The sequence below is a fragment of the Oncorhynchus gorbuscha genome, linkage group LG21 (assembly GCF_021184085.1).
Source record: "Oncorhynchus gorbuscha isolate QuinsamMale2020 ecotype Even-year linkage group LG21, OgorEven_v1.0, whole genome shotgun sequence".
Taxonomy (NCBI): Eukaryota; Metazoa; Chordata; class Actinopteri; order Salmoniformes; family Salmonidae; genus Oncorhynchus; species Oncorhynchus gorbuscha.
This window is the reverse complement of record NC_060193.1, coordinates 48,169,255-48,191,651: the sequence shown is the minus strand read 5'-3', so window position 1 is coordinate 48,191,651 and position 22,397 is coordinate 48,169,255. Positions and strand designations below refer to the sequence as shown.

The 22,397-nt window shown below is 48.0% G+C and overlaps 1 protein-coding gene and 1 non-coding gene across 2 annotated transcripts in view; both read right to left on the bottom strand.

Moving 5' to 3' along the window:
- The window catches only part of LOC124008030 (nck-associated protein 5-like), a 132,663-nt gene extending 110,632 nt beyond the window's left edge, over positions 1-22,031 (bottom strand). The window contains exons 1-2 of the mRNA XM_046318939.1: positions 21,629-22,031; positions 2,631-2,694 (exon numbers count right to left, since the gene is read on the bottom strand). Coding sequence (XP_046174895.1) covers positions 2,631-2,694; positions 21,629-21,981 — 417 coding nt within the window. The 5' untranslated portion in view covers positions 21,982-22,031. The remainder of the gene's footprint in view (positions 1-2,630; positions 2,695-21,628) is intronic.
- Positions 1,767-1,840, bottom strand: trnaa-cgc. Its single transcript has one exon. It is a non-coding gene; the product is annotated as a tRNA-Ala (tRNA).
- Positions 22,032-22,397: the final 366 nt, after the last annotated feature.

The following is a 22,397-nucleotide window of genomic DNA, read 5'->3' as shown; positions in this document are numbered from 1 at the left end:
CCCTCCCTCCCCAGCCAGCCAGCCAATCCCAAATCCTCCTCTCTCTCTCTCTGGGCTGACTTCGATGTGAAGAATTCCAGAATTCTGAATTCCAGGGGAAACCCACAGCAGCGACTGGTACTGAATGAGAGGGTTTGACTGGAGAAAGACAGGCCACGCTTGTTGGAGTGACTGGGCCTGTGTTCTGCCTTCTCTGAGCATAAACACGACCAGTTACCAGAGCTCATCATCAAATACCTTGTGGGGGATCCAGTGTTTTTATTCCTGGCTGAGTTTGAACGGAAGGTGGCTGGGTGGGGCTGGCTGATTAAACACCCTGCAGGGCTTAAGATAATGTTTAAGCAGTACACAGCACTTTCAAGGCCTGGCAGGTATGGCTATAACAACATCTCCGTATAACCAATAAACCAATGCATATAAGTCATGTCTATCATATAGGGACTCAGTATCTTAACCACAATTCTCATTTAGAAGACCAGGGGACATATCTATCAAGTGTCTCTGAGTAGGAGTGCTGATTTGAATAGGGTTACATGGACAGGGTGAGAAACTGATCCTAGATCACCACTCCTACTCTGAGACAATTGATACATATGTATTGCTTTTTTACAAACTCCTGCAGTTTAAGTTCTGATAACAAACGTTAAATTACCCAATGAAGAATGATACATAAGTCTAAGGCCCATGTCATTGTCAGTTGCCATGGTTTCGCGCAACTGTACCCCCCAATTTGAAACACTAGCTAAAGTTAAGACTTGTTACTCAGAAGTATTAACATTGAGTGTTTTTTTTTTACAAAATCAAAACCCTACCTCCCTCCACAGAGAAGAGAGCATAACTAGTTAAAGAGGAGGGTCAGAGATGCACACTTCAAAGTCTACAGCATTTAATCTGTCGTCTTCTGGAGGCTGTGTGTGTGTCTGTGTTGGTATCTGTATATCATTACTTATCTGTGTGTGTGAGGAGGTTACTCTCTATTTCACCTTGCTATCACATTAACAATTATCTCCCTGATGCAGCCCTCTTGTTTGATTTCTATTAAAGACCCTAAAGACCATGCCTGAGCTCCCAGAGGAGAGGAGCATCTTCCAGGCATGTGTGTGTGAGAGGAGGGATAATCCCAATTTCAAAATGGAGCTCAGAGAGACACACACACACACCCCACATTCTTCTTATACCACTCCCTTCCCCTCCTCCTGTCTGGCATAGATAACTCATCCCTCCTCCACCCCCCTTTCCTCACAAACACACCCGGAGTTCTAATTAGCATGGCATCCACTCTCATGACTCGAAGAAGCAGTACTCAGAGAAAGCCTCGCACAGCCAGGCAGTAGATATTTCCCTCCTAGCTCTTCACTAAGGTCAGAGGCTAATCAGTCTCTTAGTCTGACTGACTACAGGACGAGGTGCTGACACAGAGTTTCCCAATGGAGCCTGAGATAAGAGCTATGTGGGAACTACCTTCTCTTGTGCTGGGACTGTATGGGATTTGCTACAGTGAGCCTCAACAGCGAGAGCCTGCACTGTGTTAAGACACATGTGACTCTGATTGCATGGTCACGTCTGACCTTGCAGACAGCTACAGCATGCCTCAGGAACCGCAGTGCAGAAATCAATACACTGGGTAGGTCGTTCTTCACAGTCACAAACTACCATCCGAGTCTTTTCCAAAGACTCCATGGGGTGCTTCCAGGAAACATTTCTCTTACCATCGCATGTTTTTATCCAGAGCAACTTACAGCAATAAGTGCATACATTTTCATACTGGTCCCATGTGGGAATCAAACCCACAACCCTGGCAGTGCGAGCACCATGCTCTACCAACTGAGCCATACAGGACCATCTATACAAAGAAGGCTATGTACAGTATGCGGCCATTGTCATGATGCGTATGCTTGCCACTCTATACAGTATATAGTGTTGTTCATATCCATGTCTGTTCTACTGTATTTTAGTGTTACGAGCCCAGGCTGTTAACTCGGTATTCTCAGGCGGACTTCTGGAATGCTGGAACTCGAGACCACTACCACCACGAAAAAGCATTGTAGATATGGTGATCCTAGAGTATGTAAATCTAAATCCTAAAGTCTGCTTTAGGATTGCTGCCATAGCGCTCTTTTATGAAGCTATTTGGGGCTCTACTGCGGTTCTAAACAGCTGAGTCCAAGGCCTGGCTGTCGCTCTAGAGACCATGGTCAGCTGGTATCTGCTCTGTCACACTGTCAGTCCACTCTCTGTGAACCCTACCTCACGCCCTCTGCGTCAGCACGACTGGCTCCCTGGTCTGCTTTCCCCTTGTTATACAACCACTGTGTGTGTCTGTGTGTGTGTGCGTGTGTGTTTAAGCCCTACATTTGACGTCATCCCTGAAATCTGCAGCACTAATGAGCCACGATATGGGTTGATAATTACCATGGCGATGGGAGCAAGACCTAGAATTGCCACCCGGAATAGTGCTGCAAGACCCCAACGTAAATATATGTTTTTGGTTGAGGAAAGTTAGCAGTGCAGTGACCTTGGTCGATGACCGAGCAGGACTGGTATGCCTACAACTGTGGGCTGTGGGTTTAAGACTGATAATGTGTGTGTGGTGTGGTGTGTCTGTGTGTAAGACAGAGCATCAACAGTACCATTGTTCCTTCGCTTTTGCTTCGTGCGACTTCCCTCTGCAGGCGAGCCACGGCCAGTTTCTCCCTGAACACAGAGAGAGAGAGAGAGAGAGAGAGAGAGAGAGAGAGAGAGAGAGAGAGAGAGAGAGAGAGAGAGAGAGAGAGAGAGAGAGAGAGAGAGAGAAGAGAGAGAGAGAGAGAGAGAGAGAGAGAGAGAGAGAGAGAGAGAGAGAGAGAGAGAGAGAGAGAGAGAGAGAGAGAGAGAGAGAGAGAGAGAAGCAAGTGAATAGCTGATCGTTTTTCATTGGGACACAGTCAGGCAGGCCTGCCACCTCTCTCTGTCAGTGCTCCACACACACTGTGTTCTGCCAAACAACTAGCTAACAGCACTGTGGTTTACCAACACGTCAACAAACAGAAAGGGTATAGGGGACAGCAACTAGACACTACACACTAAACAGAGACACACTAGCCTACGCCTTGACAAAAATTGCACACAAACAGCACGAAAAGCATTCCACTTTGACAACCATAAACATCCACTCAGTCATAGAGATACAATGTCTAGCGTTCTATTTCTATGAAAACTGTAGGACAGACAAGCCCCCCCAATCTCACGCGAGCTCAATCATTTTGCTAATGAGAGGAAGTGGCGCGCTCATGTACTGGCACTGATAACGATGGCCTCTTTAGAGCTTTTCCCAAGGTATCACGGCCTGACTGACTAACAGTTCTCTCGGCCAGGCATGCCTTCCATATTAATTAACAACACTGTAACATGTTTGAAAGCTACAGACAAGAGGAATTGTCCTGCTGCGGTTTCAATGCCAGCCAGCCACCATCATATTGTTACCCCACAAAACAACGCTTAGTATTCCATATTACTGTAGCTACCTGTCTGGAAGCAACAGACAACTCCTCTAGGCCAGGCATACCTTCCATATTAGCAACATATCCAAAGGCAAGAAACTAGAAGAGGTACTGTAATGCTGTGGTTTCATTGCCCACCAGCCACCATTGTTAGCCTACAAAATAACTCTTAGTATTAGAAATAGGGCAATTTCACGGCATCGGAATTGCGCTGAGACTCCAACAATGAGTTTCTTCCTTGACTCACCTGGGGAAAGTCCTGTGTTAAAAAGACGACCAAGGTAGTAGCTATAGTAGATGAATATGGATATAGTAGATGAATATGGATGTTGAAGTCCCCATTGAATTAGTAGTTTGTAGGACAATACTCTCCAGCGCAAAATAAGAAAGTTCTGGTTTGTTTGTCATTCAACTGCAGTGTGTGAGGAAAGGGAAAGAGAGACAAATTCAATTGCGCAAAGTCTTGGCACTGATTGATAAACAGTGATGCTGGTGAATCCGACCTGAAGTTGATGCAGTGAATCTGAGTGTAAGTTGACTTGCCCTATTAAAACACACACACAAGCAAACAAACGTGCACACACACACACACACACACACACACAGTATCATGCCTGAGCTGTGAGAATGCTGTGCCCATGTGATCCTACACGCTACACCTGAAACACACGGCAACACACTCACACTCCAGTTGCGCAGTCCTATTAGTAACCATTCCAGTTTCTGCGTGTGTGTGTGTGTGCGTGCATGCGTGCGTGTGTGTGTGTGTGTGTGTGTGTGTGTGTGCTGTGTCACCTTGTGAGAAACTCCTGAACTTCTGTAACTCGTCACCACGGTCTACACTGTTTTCCTAACTGGCAACTCATCACATACCCTGCTGCTACTGTTTATTATCTCTCCTGTTGCCTAGTAACCTTACCCCTACCCATATACATATCTACCTCAATTACCTCGTACCCCTGCACATGGACTCGGTACTGGTACCCCGTGTATATAGCCAAGTTATCGTTACTCATTGTGTATTTATTCCTTTGTGTTGTTATCTGTTTATCACTCATATCTTTTCTCTCTCCGCATTGTAGGGAAGTAAGCATTTGCCTGGTAATCTACACCTGTTGTTTATTAAGCAAGCCTCTGTTAGGTCTGCGAGCTAGACATGTAAGGGGTTAAGTTTCAGGCCACTTATTCACAGACATGCTACAGGGGGCAGGAAACTTAAACTAACTGCGCCCGTTGAGAAAATCATTGCCCAAAATAAAGCCATTTTTACATTCTGTGTAAAACATAATTACAGTAATTGGTACATTTTTAACAGGCAGTCAAAACAGTACCTCAACATGGCAACATTTGACTCCAAGTTCAGCCCTGAGAATGTGGAGGGGTGGTATTTGAATAGGATCATGGAAGTAAGGGGTGGAAAAAGACCGCCGGAGTAATAGACAACCCATTAGGCATATTTGATCCTGACATCATGTGGCATCTGCATTCCAACCACCACCAAGTTAGCCCATTCTGCTGATCTGTTTCTGTTATGCAGGTGAAGGAGGACCCAAACGCGACTTAACAGAAACAGAGTTTATTAATGCTCAAAACCGAATAACTGAAATCCTCTAGATAGTAGAGGGGAAAACAACTGGAGAAGCGGCCACAGACTGCAGGTCGCTTCGGGTAGGCGCAGGCCGTAGTCAACTGAGACACCTGCTCACACGCAGCGTCTGAAGAAGGCACAAAACACGACAGGACAGGGTGATACACAATCACGGCAAAAAACACGACAGGACAGGGCGAAACGCAATTACAGCATGGAATACAAAACAAGGAACCGATGGAACAGGAACGGATCACAAAGGAATAAATAGGGAGTCTAATCAGGGGAAAGGATCGGGAACAGGTGTGGGAAGACTAAATGATGATTAGGGGAATAGGAACAGCTGGGAGCAGGAACGGAACGACAGAGAGAAGAGAGAGCGAGAGAGTGAAAGGGGAGGGGGAGAGAGAGGGATAGAACCAAACAAGACCAGCAGAGGGAAACGAATAGCATGGGGAGCACAGGGACAAGACATGACAATAAATGACAAACATGACAGTACCCCCCACTCACCGAGCGCCTCCTGGCGCACTCGAGGAGGAATCCTGGCGGCAACGGAGGAAATCATCGATGAGCGAACGGTCCAGCACGTCCCGAGACGGAACCCAACTCCTCTCCTCAGGACCGTAACCCTCCCAATCCACTAGGTATTGGTGACCCCGTCCCCGAGAACGCATGTCCATAATTTTATGTACCTTGTAAATAGGTGCGCTCTCGACAAGGACGGGAGGGGGGAGGGAAGACGAACGGGGTGCGAAGAAAGGGCTTAACACAGGAGACATGGAAGACAGGATGGACGCGACGAAGATGTCGCGGAAGAAGCAGTCGCACAGCGACTGGATTGACGACCTGGGAGACACGGAACGGACCAATGAACCGCGGAGTCAACTTACGAGAAGCTGTCGTAAGAGGAAGGTTGCGAGTGGAAAGCCACACTCTCTGGCCGCAACAATACCTTGGACTCTTAATCCTGCGTTTATTGGCGGCTCTCACCGTCTGTGCCCTGTAACGGCAAAGTGCAGACCTCACCCTCCTCCAGGTGCGCTCACAACGTTGGACAAACGCTTGAGCGGAGGGAACGCTGGACTCGGCAAGCTGGGATGAGAACAGAGGAGGCTGGTAACCCAGACTACTCTGAAACGGAGATAACCCGGTAGCAGACGAAGGAAGCGAATTGTGAGCGTATTCTGCCCAGGGGAGCTGTTCTGCCCAAGACGCAGGGTTCCTGAAAGAAAGGCTGCGTAGTATGCGACCAATCGTCTGATTGGCCCTCTCTGCTTGACCGTTAGACTGGGGATGAAACCCGGAAGAGAGACTGACGGACGCACCAATCAAACGACAGAACTCCCTCCAAAACTGTGACGTGAATTGCGGACCTCTGTCTGAAACGGCGTCTAACGGGAGGCCATGAATTCTGAATACATTTTCAATAATGATTTGTGCCGTCTCCTTAGCGGAAGGAAGTTTAGCGAGGGGAATGAAATGTGCCGCCTTAGAGAACCTATCGACAACCGTCAGAATCACAGTCTTCCCCGCAGACAAAGGCAGACCGGTAATGAAGTCTAAGGCAATGTGAGACCATGGTCGAGAAGGAATGGGGAGCGGTCTGAGACGACCGGCAGGAGGAGAGTTACCCGACTTAGTCTGCGCGCAGTCCGAACAGGCAGCCACGAAACGGCGCGTGTCACGCTCCTGAGTCGGCCACCAAAAGCGCTGGCGAATAGACGCAAGAGTGCCTCGAACACCGGGATGACCCGCTAACTTGGCAGAGTGAGCCCACTGAAGAACAGCCAGACGAGTGGAAACAGGAACGAAAAGGAGGTTACTAGGACAAGCGCGGCGACGCAGTGTGCGTGAGTGCTTGCTTAACCTGTCTTTCAATTCCCCAGACTGTTAACCCGACAACACGCCCATAAGGAAGAATCCCCTCGGGATCAGTAGAAGCCACAGAAGAACTAAACAGACGGGATAAGGCATCAGGCTTGGTGTTCTTGCTACCCGGACGGTAAGAAATCACAAACTCGAAACGAGCGAAAAACAACGCCCAACGAGCTTGACGGGCATTAAGTCGTTTGGCAGAACGGATGTACTCAAGGTTCTTATGGTCTGTCCAAACGACAAAAGGAACGGTCGCCCCCTCCAACCACTGTCGCCATTCGCCTAGGGCTAAGCGGATGGCGAGCAGTTCACGGTTACCCACATCATAGTTGCGCTCAGATGGCGACAGGCGATGAGAAAAATAAGCGCAAGGATGAACCTTATCGTCAGACTGGAAGCGCTGGGATAGAATGGCTCCCACGCCTACCTCTGAAGCGTCAACCTCGACAATGAATTGTCTAGTGACGTCAGGAGTAACGAGGATAGGAGCGGACGTAAAACGTTCTTTTAGAAGATCAAAAGCTCCCTGGGCGGAACCGGACCACTTAAAACACGTCTTGACAGAAGTAAGAGCTGTGAGAGGGGCAGCAACTTGACCGAAATTACGAATGAAACGCCGATAGAAATTAGCGAAACCTAAAAAGCGCTGCAACTCGACACGTGACCTTGGAACGGGCCAATCACTGACAGCTTGGACCTTAGCGGAATCCATCTGAATGCCTTCAGCGGAAATAACGGAACCGAGAAAAGTAACGGAGGAGACATGAAAAGAGCACTTCTCAGCCTTTACATAGAGACAATTCTCTAAAAGGCGCTGTAGAACACGTCGAACGTGCTGAACATGAATCTCGAGTGACGGAGAAAAAATCAGGATATCGTCAAGATAGACAAAAACGAAAATGTTCAGCATGTCTCTCAGAACATCATTAACTAATGCCTGAAAAACAGCTGGCGCATTGGCGAGACCGAACGGCAGAACCCGGTACTCAAAATGCCCTAACGGAGTATTAAACGCCGTTTTCCACTCGTCCCCCTCTCTGATGCGCACGAGATGGTAAGCGTTACGAAGGTCCAACTTAGTAAAGCACCTGGCTCCCTGCAGAATCTCGAAGGCTGATGACATAAGGGGAAGCGGATAACGATTCTTAACCGTTATGTCATTCAGCCTCGATAATCCACGCAGGGGCGCAGAGTACCGTCCTTCTTCTTAACAAAAAAGAACCCCGCCCCGGCCGGAGAGGAAGAAGGCACTATGGTACCGGCGTCAAGAGACACAGACAAATAATCCTCGAGAGCCTTACGTTCGGGAGCCGACAGAGAGTATAGTCTACCTCGAGGAGGAGTGGTCCCCGGAAGGAGATCAATACTACAATCATACGACCGGTGAGGAGGAAGGGAGTTGGCTCGGGACCGACTGAAGACCGTGCGCAGATCATGATATTCCTCCGGCACTCCTGTCAAATCGCCAGGTTCCTCCTGAGAAGTAGGGACAGAAGAAACGGGAGGGATGGCAGACATTAAACACTTCACATGACAAGAAACGTTCCAGGATAGGATAGAATTACTAGACCAATTAATAGAAGGATTATGACATACTAGCCAGGGATGACCCAAAACAACAGGTGTAAACGGTGAACGGAAAATCAAAAAAGAAATAGTCTCACTGTGGTTACCAGATACTGTGAGGGTTAAAGGTAGTGTCTCAAATCTGATACTGGGAAGATGACTACCATCTAAGGCGAACATGGGCGTAGGCTTATCTAACTCTCTGAAAGGAATGTCATGTTTCCGAACCCATGCTTCGTCCATGAAACAACCCTCAGCCCCAGAGTCTATCAAGGCACTACATGTAGCGCCCGAACCGGTCCAGCGTAGGTGGACCGACAAAGTAGTACAGGACTTTGATGGAGAGACTTGAGTAGTTGCGCTCACCTGTAGCCCTCCGCTTACAGATGAGCTCTGGCTTTTACTGGACATGAATTAACGAAATGTCCAGCAACTCCACAATAGAGGCACAGGCGGTTGGTGATCCTCCGTTCCCTCTCCTTATTCGAGATGCGAATCCCTCCCAGCTGCATGGGCTCAGTCTCAAAGCCAGAGGGGGAGATGGCTGCGATGCGGAGCAGGGAAACACCGTTGATGCGAGCTCTCTTCCACGAGCCCGGTGACGAAGATCTACCCGTCGTTCTATGCGGATGGCGAGAGCAATCAAAGAGTCCACATCTGAAGGAACCTCCCGGGAGAGAATCTCATCCTTAACCACAGCGTGGAGTCCCTCCAGAAAACGAGCGAGCAGCGCCGGCTCGTTCCACTCACTAGAGGCAGCAAGAGTGCGAAACTCAATGGAATAATCCGTTATGGACCGTTCACCTTGGCATAAGGAAGCCAGGGCCCTAGAAGCCTCCCCACCAAAAACTGAACGGTCAAAAACCCGAATCATCTCCTCTTTAAAGTTCTGGAAATCGTTAGAGCAAACAGCCCTTGCCTCCCAGATAGCTGTGCCCCATTCTCGAGCCCGGCCAGTGAGGAGTGAGATGACGTAAGCAACCCGAGCTCTCTCTCTAGAGTATGTGTTGGGTTGGAGAGAGAACACAATCTCACACTGCGTGAGAAAGGAGCGGCACTCAGTGGGCTGCCCGGAGTAGCAAGGTGGGTTATTAACCCTAGGTTCTGGAGGCTCGGCAGGCCAGGAAGTAACAGGTGGCACGAGACGTAGACTCTGGAACTGTCCAGAGAGGTCGGAAACCTGAGCAGCCAGGTTTTCCACGGCCTGGCGAGCAGCGGACAATTCCTGCTCGTGTCTGCCGAGCATGGCTCCTTGGATCTCGACGGCAGTGTAACGAGCGTCAGAAGTCGCTGGGTCCATTCTTTGATCGGTTCCTTCTGTTATGCAGGTGAAGGAGGACCCAAACGCGACTTAACAGAAACAGAGTTTATTAATGCTCAAAACCGAATAACTGAAATCCTCTAGATAGTAGAGGGGAAAACAACTGGAGAAGCGGCCACAGACTGCAGGTCGCCCGGGTAGGCGCAGGCCGTAGTCAACTGAGACACCTGCTCACACGCAGCGTCTGAAGAAGGCACAAAACACGACAGGACAGGGTGATACACAATCACGGCAAAAAACACGACAGGACAGGGCGAAACGCAATTACAGCATGGAATACAAAACAAGGAACCGATGGAACAGGAACGGATCACAAAGGAATAAATAGGGAGTCTAATCAGGGGAAAGGATCGGGAACAGGTGTGGGAAGACTAAATGATGATTAGGGGAATAGGAACAGCTGGGAGCAGGAACGGAACGACAGAGAGAAGAGAGAGCGAGAGAGTGAAAGGGGGAGGGGGAGAGAGAGGGATAGAACCAAACAAGACCAGCAGAGGGAAACGAATAGCATGGGGAGCACAGGGACAAGACATGACAATAAATGACAAACATGACAGTTTCTCTGGGAACGGCTGGGATAGCCTGTCCATGACCAGCTGTGTAAACCTACCTCTCAAAAGAGACACAGAATGAGAGTCCGTCCTTAAAGCCATAATGACAAACATCCCAGATATCAGAACTCATTCTCCTTGAGCTGTGATGATGGTTATAAATAAATAAGGCTGTGTTCCAATATGTCGCACAAGCATGCAGTACCACTTACTAGAATGTATCGGGCATGTGTTCTAATGACATGGTATAGTACTACGGAATTGGAACATGGCCGAGATGTGTTTTCCAATACTCTGATCCCATGTTTGATCGATCACAGGCGGAAAGGAGGCATGCTGTATGCTCAGACTACTAGCTGTCCACAGTTGACCATGTGTTTGTGAACCTTTTCATCTCCATATTTAATTGAAACCCCAGCTGCATCCAAACCCTCCTCCCTTCATCCCTGCTTTTTCTCCCCCTGCTCTTTGAACACGTTTAGGGGGCTTCGGGAGCGAGTGCATTCCAACGGCAGCGACGGGCAGACAGATCGGGGTTGGCACCTCGCTGGCCTCCAGCAGTTCCCAGTGACCTGGAATCACCTGGCACTGCCCGCACCAGTGCTCAGTCTGTGCCCACAGTCTGCCCACAATATATCCACTACGAGCAGTTGGGCCAGTGGAGAGCAGGAACGCAGGCTGACTAGCTCCACGCTTCAGTGAAGCAGGCCCAACCACCTAACACCCCCCCCCCCCCGCGGACGCCCCACTGCTTCCCACGCCTCGCACAAGCTGCTGCTGCGAAGGGCAACGGGCCAAGGACCAGGGAGGGCCAAGCTCTGCCCCCAGGCTGACACCACGGGCAGGGCTGGGGCAAGGGAGGGCCCCCCAACCATCTCATATCCCACATGCCATCTCATCGCTCGCCCTATAGGGCTAGGGGTACTTTTGGCAATATGTACTGACAGTATGAACGTTATGCCAAAAAACTACATTTGATTGGTTACTGCAGGATATGGGATGAGAACTATACTGAAACCTTATTAATCAGGGTTCATATGCTTCTGAACATCTAGTTCTGACCCAGGATCAGCTGTCAGTTGTCCACCCACCCACACAATACTGCATTGGTCTTTTCCTCATTGGGATGTTGTTATTCGTGCACCATCACAACAACATCATCTTCCTTTAGGTTTCATATGACAGCCTAGAATGTGCCAAGGCGAGGCGAGGAAAGGGGTGTGTATGAACACAGATCAAATCAGCCCGGTTTCCCCATACATTCTCCCACATTCTCCAGGCGAACCAATCTTCCCCATCTCCAGATTGTTTTCGTCGTCACGCGGAGACAAAGGAGCGCGGCGTCGGAGCATACGCGCCTGCAAAGACATGATCTGGCGAGGGGCGGGAGGATCAATCATTCTCCGGGAGATGTTATTTGCCAACCTGAGCTGACACGTTCGCCCCCCAGACACGCTTTGAACTGCATTGTGGGAGGCAGCTCGTTTTGTTGCGTTTTTTCTTTCATCCTTATGATTGTTCCATTGTCAACCATTGTCCCTTGTGTGAGGTTGTCTGGTTTAAGTCTATTTTGTCAAGTCTAAGTTGGCCTGATGAGGAAAAAAAGTTATCCTTACTCATAATGCTTAGGGTTACTCTGTATACCAAACTATACATTCATACACTGGAAGCCAAATCTACCTCTCTGTCCTATTAAAACCATTGTTACATATGCAGTAGCTTTGTGGCAATGACAAAATGACATACTGTGGCAGGTAGCCTAGCGTTTAGAGCACTGGGCCAGTAACCGTAAGGTTCAAATACCTGAGCAGACAAGGTGGAAACCTGTCAATGTGCCATGGAGCAAGGCACGTAACCCTAATTTGCCGCAGGGATGCCATACTACTATGGCTGACCCTGTAAAACAACATATTTCACTGCTGTGACAATAAGACATTGTCCATGGATACACAGTGGGGCAAAAAAAGTATTTAGTCAGCCACCAATTGTGCAAGTTCTCCCACTTAAAAAGATGAGAGAGGCCTGTAATGCTCATCATAGGTACACTTCAACTATGACAGACAAAATGAGAAAATAAAATCCAGAAAATCACATTGTAGGATTTTTTATGAATTTATTTGCAAATTATGGTGGAAAATAAGTATTTGGTCACCTACAAACAAGCAAGATTTCTGGCTCTCATAGACCTGTAACTTCTTCTTTAAGAGGCTCCTCTGTCCTCCACTCATTACCTGTATTAATGGCACCTCTTTGAACTTGTTATCAGTATAAAATACACCTGTCCACAACCTCAAACAGTCACACTCCAAACTCCACTATGGCCAAGACCAAAGAGCTGTCAAAGGACACCAGAAACTAAATTGTAGACCTGCATCAGGCTGGGAAGACTGAATCTGCAATAGATAAGCAGCTTGGTTTGAAGAAATCAACTGTGTGAACAATTATTAGGAAATGGAAGACATACAAGACCACTGATAATCTCCCTCGATCTGGGGCTCCACGCAAGATCTCACCCCGTGGGGTCAAAATGATCACAAGAATGGTGAGCAAAAATCCCAGAACCACACGGGGGGACCTAGTGAATGACCTGCAGAGAGCTGGGACCAAAGTAACAAAGCCTACCATCAGTAACACACTACGCCGCCAGGGACTCAAATCCTGCAGTGCCAGACGTGTCCCCCTGCTTCAGACATGTCCCCCTGCCAGTACATGTCCAGGCCCGTCTGAAGTTTGCTAGAGAGCATCTGGATGATCCAGAAGAAGATTGGGAGAATGTCATATGGTCAGATGAAACTAAAATATAACTTTTTGGTAAAAACTCAATTCGTTGTGTTTGGAGGACAAAGAATGCTGAGTTGTATCCAAAGAACGCCATACCTACTGTGAAGCATGGGGGTGGAAACATCATGCTTTGGGGCTGTTTTTCTGCAAAGGGACCAGGACAACTGATCAGTGTAAAGGAAAGAATGAATGGGGCCATGTATTGTGAGATTTTGAGTGAAAACCTCCTTCCATCAGCAAGGGCATTGAAGATGAAATGTGCCTGGGTCTTTCAGCATGACAATGATCCCAAACACACCGCCCTGGCAATGAAGGAATGGCTTCGTAAGAAGCATTTCAAGGTCCTGGAGTCGCCTAGACAGTCTCCAGATCTCAACCCCATTGAAAATCTTTGGAGGGAGTTGAAAGTCTGTGTTGCCCAGCAACAGCCCCAAAACATCACTGCTCTAGAGGAGATCTGCATAGAGGAATGGGCCAAAATACCAGCAACAGTGTGTGGAAACCTTGTGAAGACTTACAGAAAATGTTTGACCTCTGTCATTGCCAACAAAGGGTATATAACAAAGTATTGAGATAAACTTTTGTTATTGACCAAATACTTATTTTCCACCATAATTTGCAAATAAATTCATAAAAAATCCTACAATGTGATTTTCTGGATTTTTTTCCCTCATTTTGTCTGTCATAGTTGAAGTGTACCTATGACTAACATTACAGGCCTCTCTCATCTTTTTAAGTGGGAGAACTTGCACAATTGGTGGCTGACTAAATACTTTTTTTGCCCCACTGTATGCTACAAATAGTCATGCCTGGGAAGAATTTGGCTAAAACAGGAAATCGACTTCACCATCCACTACATAATAATGAAAACTCTTCTTCAGCAACATCAGCTCTCACAGTCTATACTCTAAACACACCACTCTGGGAAAAGGATTCCTGAATAAAATAGCCCTCCGATAGTGTTAATACAAGGCTTACATAAGCAAACGGAACATCTAAACCATGACATTATCTCAATCTGAGTAAACCGCAAATGTACACAGAGTGAAGTGGAAGGGAAGCATAAATGTTTGGATGATGATGAGTCCCCATGCATTTATGTATTTGCGCTGGCTAGCTCCACGCTGAGTTTTAACTCTGCAGATGAACAAATCTGGTGTGTGTGTGTGTGCGCACGTGTGACTAAACATGCGTCCGTGTGTGTTTGGAAAGACCTTGCCGGTTGGCTCTCTTTTTGGCCATTTCCTTAATCCATCTATCCCACGGTTATGCAACCCTCTCTGTGATTCCAATGCCATATCTCCCTCCAGGGAGCGTCAGGACAATGAGTTTGTTCAGGCGCTTATTAAGTTGTAGCATCCATTAGGAAGCAATAATGGCTACGTGTGTGTGTGTGCATGTGTGTGCACGTGCATCTACACACATGTATGTTATGCAGTTACAGCTATGTCACTAGAAAACTTTCCCCCTTAGCACTGAGATGCAGAGGGAGGCTTCTACACCTACCACCCACATCTGAGGGTTTCTGACCTCTGGTACCCTGTCCAGACCTGGGCTACACGGGAGAGCAGCGGGAGGCTGGAGCCATATGTTATCACCTCACACACACCCATGAAATGAGGAGGTCAGCGGGCCAATGAGTGTTACCACAACCGCATGTGTCAATAACGGAAGACATGAAACATGATGAGGTTTCTTTGCAAACACACAAAGAACACAAAAGCGTTGCTTTGGATAAGAATGGCTCCATCTTTTAAGACATTATAACACTTTATAAATTACGGAAAGCCTTGATAGAGAACAGCCAGTGAACGAACCATGAACCTTTTCAGAGGCAGAGACATATTTTACAGTAGGAAAAGTTCAAAAGGAATGGTGCTCACATATTATATGCTTTGCCAATTGCCTTATCTTCTGAAATTACAACACATTTATCACACATTTATTTCCACACAATTAAGAAAACCCAAGGATCTTTAGCTCATATTACTCGTCAACGATCAGTAACAGTCACACAAACCACAAATCCTATGGCGAATTTAGCTCTGAATCCTTGTGTCTGACATGGTTTAGAACGTTCCTAGCGAGCAAGGATCCCCCCCCCCAGTTCTCTAAACGTTTTCTCATTGTGCATGTCACGGCTGACCTCGATTGTTTCTAAACCACATCAGCCACAGTCAGACGCATTCCACCTCAGACGGAACGAAACACTCCGACGGAACAGATGTACACTGAAATGGCCTTCGATGCCCCGCCATCACAAGACAGTTCACAGACAGAATGTTCACAGACAGTCGGCTCGGGCACGGTGAATGGAGATTGTGAATCATCACAAACCACTGCAGGTGTTCAGTGTTGGACCAGACGCAAACGTGCACGAATGCGCACGTGACTGTGTGTACATACACACACGTATGCATGCATGCACACAAACATACACACTATAGGGCACTTTCACCATCTATATCAAACCACACAAGCTTTTCATGCGCTCTGCAGCAGGCCCTTCAAATGCACTGACTGCCTCTCAATATGGGGGGACTCACTCTTAAGCCTCACGTACACACACACACACACACACACACACACACACACACACACACACACACACACACACACACACACACACACACACACACACACACACACACACACACACACACACACACACACACACACACACACACACACACACACACACACACACACACACTCCATACCCCATTATGGCTGTTTACTGCTGACTCATCCGGGCTAGTTTTAAAGGCCACCCCTGGTCCCTTTTTACTCATTGTGAATGGGAAGCCGTCGACCATCGTTTCAGAGGCAGCGCAAACACTGTCCTTTTTACAGCAGCAGACAAACAAGTCAGTCCTCTAGAATAGACACAAAGGTACGGGTCAACACGGGCTCTCGTTCTCTCAAGTGTCCCCGGTCTCCCCGGCGAGGCCATTACAACGTGTTAGCTATTTCACACACTGACACACACATACCGATGTGGACACACACACACCTACATCTATGTCTCTATGTAAGAGAGCACCAGGTACCAGCAGCCAATCCGAGTCTGACCCCACAGAGCCATATGAAAAGTAAAGAAACGGCAAGTGGATGAGGTCTGCTTGTTTCTCCCACAATTCTCCTGTGATTTACGTTTGGGATAGAGGGGAGATGAAGTTTGTTGACATTCCCCAGGCTCGGGTTAACCTCAATTCTGAAGCCACGTGACTCAAAGTGCTGATTTAGGATCAGCTACGCATTTTATGTCACAAAGAATAAGATGACATTGACAGGGGGAACCGGATCCCACATCAGCACTCCAACTGAGAGGCTTGATAAAGACGCTCCAGTTCATTCCCAACAAACGTCATAAATGGTTTTGTTTCCGAAAAAGGCTTGAAAACGTGTGAGAAGGTCAATCGAGATGTTACTAGAATGGTTTGACACCTGTCCTTGGTTAAGAATCATGATGGAGGCTTGTGTTTCCAGGTTTTAACAATAAAGAAAGGATTTTCTTCAAAATGTCGCACAACTGTATACCGTTCACATTGTAGCTTTTTCTCATCACATTTTTGTGGGATAAAGTATGAAGCTTTGATGGCAAAGGAAAAACTCTCAAATGACGGCAGACACATCAATCTTCTCGCAAATAGTTTGCATGTGCAAGTTATGACCCAGTTACTGCTGAAAGCCTACTGCTTAAAACTAGTCTTAAAGTCTTAAAACTCAATCCAATCTGGGGTGTTTCCAAATAACTTTTATGTCCACCAGTTTTATCTCTTAAACTTAATCCTTAGTGAACACATGTATCAAAGGGATAGATGCCAACACAATTAAAGATTAAGGTTATATTTAAAGAGGCACAACAACTAGAGTTCTACAAGCCTGTGTTCCAAGAATCTGTCATTGCATAAAGACTCTGATGAGAAATATAATCCATGGCTTTATTTTGTGGGCCAAACCTGATTGGCAAACTTTGCAATTCAGCAGTTAGCGACTGGAATAATGTTCTGCTAACATTTTCACCTTGGAGAACTCCCGTAGAGCGAACCCAGCTATTTTAAACCACAGGAATGTGGCGTTTTAATGGCATAATTTAACAGGGTAATATTGTACTTTGTCTCTAAAGGCAAAGGAGTAATCAGATTCCACCAACACCATCCATTGACAGTTACCACATAAAACCCTTTTATTGCCTATAAATGGTGTTGGGGTATTAACTTTTAATGTTGCTTTTGAGTGGGACACTCGATTCAGAAGGCCGTCAGCCACAACATGACAAGGATTTAACAGTCTTTCACATTTGAAATATGTCTTTCACATTGGAAACTATGTTGGCAATCGAAAACAAGCAGAGTCGCTGCAACTATAGAACAAATGCATTCATATAGCCTACACAGCTGCCAAGCTGAAATCTTGCTAATCTCAAAATGACTGAGCTATCCATCAGAGACAAGGCATTTGCCTTGCCCCATTTTCAACAGGGAAACTCAGACCGAAACAGGCTCATACTGGCTTGTCCCATGTCGGGGAGCCCTCCAAAGACCTCTGCTGTTTTTAGAGTTTCCCACGTGCTGTTCTTAGCAAGATAAATGTGTAGCGGGACTATGGGAGGAATGCATTCACTGCTGCTCCTAATTGATGTGAGTGGTCGTCAGCAGCAGTACAGACTGTCTAAACAGAGCCAGGGGTTAGAGAGGGGAGAGGAACTCAGGCCTCACACTCAGGTCTCACACTCAGGCCACACACTCAGGCCTCACACTCAGGTCTCACACTCAGGCCTCACACTCAGGCCTCACACTCAGGCCTCACACTCAGGCCTCACACTCAGGTCTCACACTCAGGCCTCACACTCAGGCCTCACACTCAGGCCTCACACTCAAGCCTCACACTCAGGTCTCACACTCAGGCCACACACTCAGGTCTCACACTCAGGCCTCACAATCAGGCCTCACACTCAGGCCTCACACTCAGGCCTCACACTCAGGCCTCACACTCAGGCCTCACAGTCAGGCCTCACACTCAGGTCTCACACTCAGGCCTCACACTCAAGCCTCACACTCAGGTCTCACACTCAGGCCACACACTCAGGTCTCACACTCAGGCCACACACTCAGGTCTCACACTCAGGCCACACACTCAGGTTTCACACTCAGGCCACACACTCAGGCCTCACACTCAGGCCTCACACTCATGCCTCACACTCAGGTCTCACACTCTGTCCTCACACTCAGGCCTCACACTCAGGCCTCACACTCAGGCCTCACACTCAGGCCTCACACATCATTACTGCTTTATGGGCGCCTCTGGGTCTCCCTACTGTGTGTGTGTGTGTGTGTGTGTGTGTGTGTGTGTGTGTGTGTGTGTGTGTGTGTGTGTGTGTGTGTGTGTGTGTGTGTGTGTGTGTGTGTGTGTGTGTGTGTGTGTGTGTGTGTGTGTGTGTGTGTGTGTGTGTGTGGTCTTGTTCATGCTCATTTAAATGTGTGTTTGCATGTGTGCGAGTGTGTCCAACCTCAGTGCTGAACAGCACAGAGCAGGAGATAGACTGGCCTTTGGGGAATTGGGTCCTCTTCCCAAATGAAACGAGTCTGGCTGCAAATGAGGTGGAAATGCTCCCATGCTGGGACACACTGGGGCTGGCCATTGAACAGGAGAACATTCCTCAGTAATTCATTTTGACCTGAACCCAATAGGCTAGCTGGGTCGATGAATGGAAGAGGGGAAGGAGGGGAGAGAGGGGGAGGAGAGGGAAGAGAGGGGAGGAGAGGGAGAGAGAGGGAGCGAGAGGGAAGAGAGGAGAGAGGGGGAAGAGAGAGAGAGAGAGGGAAAAGAGAGAGAGAGGGGAGAGAGAGAGAGAGAGAGGGAATAGAGGGACAGAGAGGGAAGAGAGGGAGAGAGAGAGAGGGGGAAGAGAGGGAAAGAGGGAAAGAGGGAAAGAGAGAGAGCGAGAGCGAGAGAGAGAGGGGGAGAGGGAGAGACGGAAGAGAGGGAGAGAGAGGGAAGAGAGGGAAGAGAGGGAGAGAGAGGAAAGAGAGAGAGAGGGAAGAGTGGGAGAGAGAGGGAAGGAAGAGAGGGAGAGAGAGGAACGAGAGGGAGAGAGAGGGAAAATAGGGAGAGAGAGGGACAGAGAGGAGAGAGAGGAGAAGAGAGAGAGAGAGAGAGAGAGAGAGAGAGAGAGAGAGAGAGAGAGAGAGAGAGAGAGAGAGAGAGAGAGAGAGAGAGAGAGAGAGAGAGAGAGAGAGAGAGAGAGAGAGAGAGAGAGGGAGAGAGAGAGAGAGAGGGAAGAGAGAGAGAGAGAAGGAAGAGAGGGAGAGAGAGAGAAGATAGTGAGGAGAGAAAGAGAGGACTAAAAGCATCATATTTGATGAGGGGATGGCAGTAACCGGTTGTGATCCCTGTATGCTTACTGGCAGTGGCTTGTGGCAGTGGCTTGTCTGTCAACAATCTGACTGTCCATGTAGACATTTGGATTACATGCAAAGTGGTTGGCAGGACATTGTGAGTGGATAATATGTTGTGCCATGACAACTTTTACAGTACTTCCACTAAAAGATCAACTTTCAACATTCATATGGTTTCATCTGAAAGTATACTCTTAGTGGGATTATAACAAATAGGACATTTACACAACCAATCCAGTGACTCCACAATACATTTCTCACACAACAACACACTTAAAAACTGGCTCCATACACCGTAGATCACAAAGTACAGTTAATGACGTATGTTTACATCAAACTCTGTACGGGAGTAGAATGGGAGGAAAAAAGATAATGTCACTCAGAAAATGTTTTCATTCATCCATCGCGGGGACACATGCAGCATGACGCTTTAATTCCATCAAATCACATCTTCCACTTCGCAATCCTCTTAAACTAATCCCCAGGTATGTTTCACAGGACGCTGGCCTCAAACTGTACAGCACCAGCAACGCATCTGCCCAGTGTGAACTCTTTCACTTGGCCAGAAGCTGGCCCAGGCTGTCTGTAAAGTATCACTGCCTTGGGGGCAACTTACCCTGAACCATATAGCATTATAGTGAATCATTATTGGCAATCATAGCCTCCCTTGTGATTACAAAAAATATGTTGTTAAAGAATAACATAGTAAAACTGCAATGCTACTACATAGTCTAACGCAGGTGTGTTTGTTTGAGACAGAACAACACAGTTTGACAGGAGAAAATAAACCAACAAACGTGTTGTCATGTTGTTGTGTTTCTGTCGCCTCGTCGTTTACTCCGGTAATCACCGAGACAGAAATAGGAGCCGTCGCTCAAGTCAGTGGTGTTTGAGTGACAGCTAAGGCTTCTGTTGATAAGGGCGTGCATGCAGTACAGTCATCCCATATACGGTGACTGCTGTGGGGCTGGCACATGTAGCTAGCTAGCTCTCCCCTCACCAGTCATGGAGGATTAGGGGTAGTGGTCTACGGGAGCCCCACATCCATCCACACACACACACACACACACACACACACACACACACACACACACACACACACACACACACACACACACACACACACACACACACACACACACACACACACACACACACACACACACACACACACTGGGGGAGAGCCAGGGGCACCCAAGCCAAAGCAGTAATTATGTACACACACACAGTCCCAGCAAGGGAGCACAATCCATACCCCACTACTGCTGTTTCTATGGCAGGATTAGACTCACTGCTGGGGGAAACTAATCTTTAATATGGCTTAGAGGGGACGAAATACATTCCAACACACACACACACCTCCCAGACTAGCTTGTTGTACCTCTCCGTGAACGATTGGGCACATATTCCCTCCGTTATCAATCAATCAGAATTAAAGACTCCTTACGGGGCCGGCCCCCGTGCCGTTGCCACTAGCAACAGGGCACACAATTGCTTTCCTTTTCCCTGCACTGGCTAATAAAGGGATCCTGCAAATCAGGATCATCTCCTGTAAGTAGCCTCATTCCTGAAATAAGAAATGTAGCTAACGTTAGGCTACACGCTCATCGGGACCAGTTGGACAAACACAGCTCACAGCAAGCTGACCCTGATTTAAAGAGGCACAACCAGTCTAATATGACAACACTACAATCAACGACACGTACGCAGCAAGGGCGCAAGTACACTGCATTTAACTTTGCGGCTCCTTGCGACTTAAAGGACACATCTGGCTGAAATTCACGGCAACATGAAATGACAACAGGAAGAAAACCCCTTAGCCTTTAAGCCCAACATAATAACCTGGTCGCGTAGAAGCCCATGCACCTGATACAGAAGCGTGATGCCCCCAGTCCACAAAATCGGAGAGAAAATACTGCTGAATTCCCATGTCTTAAAGGGACATCTCCTGTCTTAAAGGGACATCGCCACTCTTAAAGGGACATCTCCACCCTTAAAGGGACATCTCCTGTCTTAAAAGGAAAAGAGTGGCGGTGTTATGAGCGTCTAGCTGTTCTCCTTACCATGCCTGAGGTGCTGCATCCTGGTGTTCGGTCTTCAGCTGACTCACATGGTAATCCTGCTGCACGCTGCACCGCACAGCCACTGCTGCAAGCCACTGATCCCACCCACGATAAAGTTTACATCCACAATGCAGCCCTCTGCTCGGTGTGACAACTGAGCAGAACAGCGATCGCCCTCTCTCTCTCTCACTCTCTCTCTCTCTGAGCCTCTCTCTTTCTATTGCACTCCCTCTTTCTCTCTCTCCGACTTGCTCTACACACAATCTCTGCCTGTCCTCACTCTCACACACTGTGTGTGTTTCTATCACTCTGCCTCTCTCGTTCTCTCCCCCTCTCTCTCCCTCTGGCAACATGCACACTGCTGCCTCTCAACGCCGTTTCTCACTTTCTCCTCTGTCTCTCTCCCTCTCTGCCCCTCTCTCGCTCGCACTCGCGTTACATACTCTGCCGCTCTCACACAGTCTCTCTCTCTCTTTCTCTCTCTGTCTCACTCTCGAGGTCCCTCCTCTTTCTGTGCCTCAGCGCTTCTCTCCTGCTCAAGCTACAGGACGTTTAACATGTGTTGGGGGTGGGGGGTGTAGGGAGGGGTGAGATGGCTGCTGGCTCTGAAGGTGCCACTTTCCTCTGGGGAGATGAAGGGAGATGAAGGGGGGTGAGGAGAGATGGGGAAGGGGTAGGTGACAGCAGTGAGGGGGGGGGGGGTACAGGGACGTGAGTGGAGTTCGGCTTGAGATGTTTCTGACTGAGCTCTTTTCAGAGAGAGAGAGAG